The sequence below is a fragment of the Sapajus apella genome, unplaced genomic scaffold, assembly GCF_009761245.1.
Source record: "Sapajus apella isolate SASKATOON/1434 unplaced genomic scaffold, GSC_monkey_1.0 scaffold15, whole genome shotgun sequence".
Taxonomy (NCBI): Eukaryota; Metazoa; Chordata; class Mammalia; order Primates; family Cebidae; genus Sapajus; species Sapajus apella.
Window position 1 is genome coordinate 33,371,987 of NW_022436955.1, and position 7,835 is coordinate 33,379,821.

Sequence of the window (7,835 nt, forward strand, 5' to 3'; positions counted from 1 at the left end):
TGGCCCAATCCCATAGCCCCCATCGTCTTTCCCCTCCCACAGTGGCAAGCCCCTCCAAGTGACCTCTCCCTTGCCCCCCAGAACACAGTAGGTGCTCGATAAAGAACCCTGCCTTTCCTCGCCTCCAGTGTGATGCTGCACCCTCTCCATCGTAGCAGAAAGTGCGCGTGGGTTGTGAAGCCTACACGGACAGCATCGGTCGCTCTTCTGCAGACAGGCTGAAGTGTGGGGCCAAGTGCAGCAAAGACGCTGAAGCCGACATTTATGTAGCATTTATTTACGCACGGCACGCTAATCCCAACGGGGGCTGGAGCCGCAGCCCCGCCCAGCCCCACCGTGAATGCAGCAGGGGAACTCGAAGCCACAGGGCAGCCTGCACCCTTTCCTCCCACCCGGCACCACCGTGGCCTCTGCTGTCTCCCAGGAGCCCCTTGCCCCAGGTGCAGGTGTCTGACCATCCAGGAAGCAGGGTTGAGGAGCTCCCAGCTCAAGTCCAATTGCTGAGACGCACCCTGTTTTGGTGTTGCTGGGGCAGAGGGCTGATGGTGGTGCTGAAGGTTCAGGGTGGCGGTGGACCCGGGGGCCCAGCCTGGCCATGCCCCACTAAGTGACCGGGAGTGGCAGAGGTCAAGGCTGGACTCGGGAGGGGTGGGTTTGACACTCCTGAGGCCTCCCGACTGGTCCCGGCTGAAAGGACCCAGCGTGGGCCCCTTGGGACTCCGTTTCCTGGCTTGGGCGCCCTCAGCCCCCAGGCACCCTCAGCTCAGGGCTCTCAGGACCTGGTAGGGGCACAGACCCCGGCACCATTTCATGGGTTCCCACCTCCTCATGCCCCCGTGCTTTTCCATGAAATGGGATCGCCAGTGTGCTGGCAGGAACGGTGCCTGGGCATGGGGTACGCCCAGGACACCCAACACCGTCCGCAGGGTGGGTGCCGAGGAACATGAGCTTTTGACATGGCGGGGATCGAAGCGTGCGCCAGGATTTTGAGTATTAGGAGAAAAGAAACACCCCTGTCATGAAGCCACGGGCCCCTTCCTGCTTTCGAAGTTTTTTTTTTTTTAATTGATTATTTTTTTTGGGACAGAGTCTTGCTCCATCGCCCTGGCTGGAGTGCAGTGGCGCGATCTCGGCTCACTGCAACCTCCGCCTGCCGGGTTCCAGGGATTCTCCTGCCTCAGCCTCCCGAGTAGCTGGGACCACAGGCGTGCGCCGCCACGCCCGCCTAATTTTTGTATTTTTAGCACAGAAGGGGTTTCACCATGTTGGCCAGGCTGGTCTCGAACCATTGACCACCCGTGACCGGCCCGTGTCGCCCTCCCGAAGTGCTGGAATGACAGCTGTGAGCCACTGTGCCGAGAGGTTTCAAGGTGCGCAGCGCGGATGCCACTTCCTGGGAGGATAGTGGGGGGGGGTGCCCCTCCTGCGGAGCCAGAGCGCACTCTCCCTGCGGCCCCGCGGTCCTGCAGTTCACCGCCTTCCTACTCCACTTGGGGACCCTCGAGCCCGGCACCACTGCGCGCAGCTGGGAAACGCTCACAGCCCGGGTCAGGGCCCCGGACTCCAGCCGGACGGTCCCCTTGGCGCCCACAATCTCGCCCCACCCGCTCCTCCGGTGCCGCGGGCCGCTCCCCTCCCCTCTCCTTCCCTCTTCCCCCTCCCCACCCTCTCTGTCCCTCCCCTCCCCACCTCTCCTCTCCCAAGCCCCTCCCCCCTCCGCACGGGGGCGGGCTCCGCGGCCACGTGACTCGCGGCCGGGCGGGGACGCGAAGGGAGCAGCGTCGGGGGCCGCGGGCATGCAGCAGAGGTGGGTCTTCGTGCTGCTCGACGTGCTGTGCTTGCTGGTCGGTAAGAGCTGCGGGCCCGGGTGTGGGGACCCTCACGGGGCGGACACGGCCTCGGCTCTGCGCAGGTTCGCAGCGACCGGGAGGCTGTGCGCCCTCGTCCCTCCGCAGACCCCGGAGGCCGCACCTCTCTCCACGCGCTGCGCAGCGCGCACCTGCCAGGCCTCGGGGTCCCCGCATCTGGTTGAAGCGCCCGGGGCGCCGGGGCTGCCTCCCCACCCGGCAGCAGGAAGTGGCCCTGCAGGGCCGAGCTCACCTCCCTCCCGCCGCGCTGGGCCTGGGCGGTGATTCACGCGGGCGGCGAGCCCCGGGGATGGGAGCGGCCACGGATCTCCCAGGACATCGGCGCCTCTGCCCCCGGGTGGGCGCTCTGGGTGCTAGCGGAGGGGCTGACCCGGCCCTGGCGCTCAGCGCGTCGGTGGGATTTGAACCCCTGCGCCTTGGGTGGGGAAGACACTTGGAGAGAAAAGCTGGGTCCCAGGCTTCGGGGCCTCGGGAGACCCAAACCTGTCCTGCGGGTTTTCCGCCAGATGGGGTAAGCGGCGCCCCGCGGCCCCCCCAGGGTCCCGGGAACAAAGGCCTAGTGTTTGCTCTGTGGCTGAAGGGACAATGCCCCCCCCGCACCCAGCAGTTCTGTCACCACGGGGGGGCGGGGCGGGGGTGCGCTCCTCCCCAGCCCGTTTCCTGGTTCTCTGGCCAAGCCCTCTGACTTCCGAAGTAGACCCTCGTTAGGGAGGGCAAGGGGACAGCACGAGGTCCCCGTAGGGTGTCTGCCAGCCCTGGGTGCCATGTCCTGAGCAGCTGTGCTGTCAGTTACTTAAACATGTGTGTGGCTCTTTCAGGATGCCAGGCGCTCAGCAGCATGCAGATAACGGAAACGGTTCCCTTACAACGGCCTGTGAGGGAGGTGCAGCCTCGCAGAGTCGCCTGCTGGAGGCCACACAGCCGGGAGGTGCCGCCGAGGTGGGGTTGGGTGTGGCTGCTGTGTGCCCAGGGGTGGCGGCCCCGGCGAGGGCACCTCCCTCTGGGAGCTCCGGCCCATCGCAGTGCAGTCCACAGGTTCCAGACAGGGCTGTGGGGGCAGCTTGAGGGCGGGAAGGCTCCCGGGGGTCAAAAGAAGAGAAGGCGCCTGTTCCGGGGACCCCAGGGCGAGCTTTCCAGGCAGAGGGAAGCCCGGGGCGGTTGTCATGGGGTGTCTGAGTCTCTAGCTGGAGTTACTGGGGCAGGGAGGTGGGAAACGGAGGCCCACCTGTGTGAGCCTCCGCCTGTTGAGAGCCGCGGGAGCGGCTGGAGTCCTGTGACCCTGACCTTCGACTGCGCGGCAATTGCAGGAGCCTCCTCCCTGGTCTCTGCCCTCACTTACAGTGGCGCCAGCCGCCCCTGCGCCCCAGCAGAAGCCGGGCTCTTACATGGCAGCCCCCTCTGCCCCAGCGCTCGCCTCCCCAGGCACCGTCCCGGCTCCGGCCCCCGCGCTGCCCGTTCATGTTCTGCATTCCCTCCGCCCTGTGAGGCAGACCTCTGCAGTCTTCACTGCATTATTGCCCCAGACTCAGCCAGCATCAAAGGCGTGCCGTGTCCTAGGACCCTTGCAGCTGGCATGCAGGGAGGACTGTGAGGCCCTCTGTCCCTCCTCAGACTCTCAGAATTCAGAAGAGCCACACTCTTTTGTCCTTGCCCTGCTGGGCCAAAGGACGCCCTGCCTTCGTTTCTCTCTGGGGTAGACACCCCGCCCTTTTGCTGTGCACCTGCCGCGTGGAACAGGGAGCCGCCCCCGCCCCTGCTCTCTGTAGCTGACGCCGGCTTCCCTGGCCACCCTCGGCTCAGCAGGGCCCTGGAAGCCCCAGTGCCATGTGACGCCTTCCCTAAGTGTGGAATTCAGGAGAATGTGCCTTTGATCCCTGAGTCACTGTGTGGCTGGCATGTGCCCTGGCATGAGGGTCAGTGGCGGGCAGGGGCGAGCATGAAGGCACCTCCACTGTGCCCCTGCTTTGGCCCTTTCCTGACTTCTCTGGCCAGCTCTTAGGTTGAAATAAGTCCTGCCTGTTTTAACAGATGTTTATTAAACATCTGCCCTGGCCAGGCTCTGAGCAGCCTCCAGGGTCTCTGTCCTGAACACGATAGGCCCCTCCTGGTGCTGGTGGGTGGAGTGGGGGAGATTAAGTCCAGTGTCCCACAGGTGACTGCATAATTCCACATGGGACAAGAGGGAAAAAGAGCAGATCTTCCCTTTTATTTTTATTTATTTATTTTCTTTTTATAAATTGAGACAGAGTCTCGCTCTGTCTCCAGGCTGGAGTGCAGTGGTGCGATCCCGGCTCACTGCAAATTCCATTTTCCGGTTTCAAGCAACTCTCCTGCCTCAGGCTCCCGAGTAGCTGGATTACAGGCACGCGCCGCCATGCCTGGCTAAACCGACCTTTCCTTTTGTGAGAGGGACGCCAGCGTGGACAGCCGGGATGGGAGACGAAACTGAGCGGAAGTGAGAGTCACTTTGCTGCCCGGCACGTTGTCTCACACCTGTAATCTCTGCACTTTGGGAGGCTGAGGCTGGGGGGTCGCTCCAGCCCAGGAGTTTGTGACCGACCTGGTCAACATGGTACCCGTCTCTACTTTTTTTTTTTTTTTTTTTTGAGACAGAGTTTCGCTCTTGTTACCCAGGCTGGAGTGCAATGGCGCGATCTCGGCTCACCGCAACCTCCGCCTCCTGGGTTCAGGCAATTCTCCTGCCTCAGCCTCCTGAGTAGCTGGGATTACAGGCACGCGCCACCATGCCCAGCTAATTTTTTGTATTTTTAGTGGAGACGGGGTTTCACCGTGTTGACCAGGATGGTCTCGATCTCTTGACCTTGTGATCCACCCGCCTCGGCCTCCCAAAGTGCTGGGATTACAGGCTTGAGCCACCGCGCCCGGCTCCGTCTCTACTTTTAAAAATAAAAATAAGATACTTTGGGCAGAGAAGTGCCTGTGCAAAGGCCCTGAGGTGAGCGTTTGCCCGGTTTGTTCGAGGAGCAGAGGGGAGGGTGTGAGGGGGAGAGGGCCTGGGGAGTTCGTGCTCATCTGAGGGCGATGGGAAAGGGGTGTCGCTTGGGCCCCCCACGTGCTGTGAGAAGAGCTCTTCATTGCTGTCGGTGGGAGCAGCGGTGCGAGGCCTTGAGGCAAGGCAGGTGTGGGGGGCCCACGGACCAGCCGGCTGGAGAACCTCGCAGCTCCAAGGCCCTTCTCCCCCTCTAGCCTCCCTGCCCTTCGCTGTCCTGTTGCTGGTGAACGCCCCATATAAGCGGGGATTTTACTGCGGGGATGACTCCGTCCGGTACCCCTACCGTCCAGACACCATCACCCATGGGCTCATGGCCAGGGTCACCATCACGGCCACCATCATCCTTGTAAGGCAGGAGGGGTTCAGAGGGACAGGGAGGGGGGCGGGATGGGGTATAGCCTTACCCTCGGCTCCTGATGGGGGGTGGCCTGAAGATCTGTGGGGGGCTGGGGGACACAGCCTTGCCCCAAGTGGTACTTGTGGGTAATAGGAACCCCCTTTTGTTTTTTGAGACAGAGTTTCGCTCTTGTTGCCCAGGCTGGAGTGCAATGGCAGGGTCTCTGCTCACTGTAACCTCCGCCTCCTGGGTTCAAGTGATTCTCTTGCCTCAGCCTCCCCAGTAGCTGGGACTACAGGCATGCGCCATCACACCCGGCTAGTTTTGTATTTTTAGTAGATATGGGGTTTCACCATGTTGGTCAGGCTGGTCTTGAACGCCCGACCTCAGGTGATCCGCCCGCCTCAGCCTCCCAAGGTGCTGGAATTACAGGCGTGAGCCACCGAGCCTGGCTAGGGCCCCTTTAGAGTCCCCAGCTCTGCAGCAGCCTTGGGGAGGCCCGTGGGGAGGACTGAGGCCCAGTGAGGGCCCATGGGCTGACCGGGACCCCTGCTGGTCACTGCGGCTGCCCCATGGGGAGGTCTCGGCGGGAGAAGCCTACCTGGTGCACGCCGACCGACTCTATTCCCGCTCCAACTTCAACAACTACGTGGCTGCGGTGTGCAAGGTGCTGGGGACCTTCCTGTTCGGGGCAGCCGTGAGCCAGTTTCTGACGGACCTGGCCAAGTACACGTTCGGCTGCTTGCGCCCCAACTTCCTGGCCATCTGTGACCCCGAGTGGGGCCGGGTCAACTGCTCGGTCTATGTGCAGCTGGAGAGCGTATGCAGGGGAAGCGCTGCTGACGTCACCAGGGCCAGGTGGGTGTGGACGAGCCTTCCCTCTGGGGGGCAGTGGGAGCTGAAGAAGCCCCAGAAGCCAGATGGTGAGGAGCCAGCAGGCAGGTGGTCAGGCAGGAGCAGGGCCCCAGGGCTCCCGGTGGCCCGCAGACAGCAGGAGGCCGGGGGGAGCGTGCTCTGTCTGCCCTGAGTCTCAGCCCTGCCCCCTTCTGCGCTGTCTTCTTACCATCTCTACTGATAGGTCCTTAAACGTTTCAACTCATCGTTGTCCTTTTTAAAAAATCAATATTGACTGACAAGCCTAGGGTAAGGTCAGACCAAAAAAAATAAATAAATAAAAATAAAATTTGTATAAGATAAAAGTCACCATTTCTTCCATTTTAATGTGTACGGTTCATTTTTAGTACATTCACAGTGCTGTACAGCCATCTCCTCTACCTAATTCCAGAATATTTTCATCTCATCATAAGGAAACCCCCCGGCATGGGTAACATGGCAAAACCCTGTCCCTAAGACAAATCAAAAAATTAGGCCGGGCTAGGTGGTTCACACCTGTAATCCCGGCACTTCGGGAGGCTGAGGCGGGCGGATCACCTGAGGTTGGGAGTCCGAGACCAGCCTGGCCACCATGGAGAAATCCTATCTCTACTAAAAATACAAAATTAGCCAGGCGTGGTGGCACACGCTTGTAATCCCAGCCACTCGGGAGGCTGAGGCAGGAGAATCGCTTGAACCTGGGAGGCGGAGGTTGTGGTGAGCTGAGATTGTGTCATTGCAGTCCAGCCTGGGCAACGAGAGTGAAACTCCATCTCAAAGAAAAACAAAAATTAGCCAGGCCTGGTGTGGGCACCTGCAGTCCCAGCTACTGGGGAGGCTGAGGCGGGAGCATCAGTTGAACTCGGGAGGTGGAGGTTTCAGTGAGCCAAGATTGTGCCCACCCCAGGCTGGGTGACAGAGTGAGACCCTGTCTCAAAGAAAGGAAAGGAAAGGAAACCACGAACCCCTGTACCCATTAGCTGTCACTCCTCCTCCAGCCCCTGGCAGCTGCCACTGTCCTATTTTCTGTAGATTTGTCTGTTCTCAATGTTTCTTATAAATGGAATCATACACTATGTGGTCTTTGGTGTCTGCCTTCTCTTTTTCTTTTCCTAATTTTTTTTTTTTTGAGATGGAGTTTTGCTCTTGTTGACCAGACTGGAGTACAATGGTGTGATCTTTCTTACCGCAACCTCCGCCTCCTGGGTTCAAGTGATTATCCTGCCTCTGCCTCCTGAGTAGCTGGGACTACAGGCACCTACCAATATGCCTGGCTGATTTTGTATTTTTTACTAGAGACGGGGTTTCTCCATGTTGGCCAGGCTGGTCTTGAAGTACTAACCTCAGGTGATCCGCCCACCTTGGCCTCCCAAAGTGCTGGGATTACAGGTGTGAGCCACTGTGCCCAGATTCTTTTTCTAATTAAAAAAATTTGGGGGGGGCTATGCAAGATGGCTCACACATGTAATCCTAGCACTTTGGGAGGCCGAGGTGGGCGGATCACCAGAGGTCAGGAGTTCGAGACCAGCCCAGCCAACATGGTGAAAACCCATCTCTATTTAAAATACAAAAATTAGCCGGGTGTAGTGGTGCATGCCTATAATCCCAGATGCTCAGGAGTCTGAGGCAGAGAATAGGTTGAACCTTGGAGGGAGGCAGAGACCGCAGTGAGCCAAGATAGTGCCATTGCACTCCAGTCTGAGTGAGAGAGTGAGAATCTGACCAAAAAAAAAAAAAAAAAAAA

At 60.0% G+C, this 7,835-nt stretch overlaps 1 protein-coding gene across 1 annotated transcript; it reads left to right on the forward strand.

Moving 5' to 3' along the window:
- The first annotated feature begins 1,730 nt into the window (after window positions 1–1,730).
- On the forward strand, window positions 1,731–6,421 carry LOC116555816 (phospholipid phosphatase 2-like). Its single transcript, XM_032284794.1, has 3 exons — window positions 1,731–1,848; window positions 5,076–5,227; window positions 5,799–6,421. Exons 1-3 carry the CDS (start codon window positions 1,797–1,799, stop codon window positions 6,243–6,245), a joined length of 651 nt encoding a protein of 216 aa, XP_032140685.1. The 5' UTR covers window positions 1,731–1,796; the 3' UTR covers window positions 6,246–6,421.
- The last annotated feature ends 1,414 nt before the right edge of the window (window positions 6,422–7,835 follow it).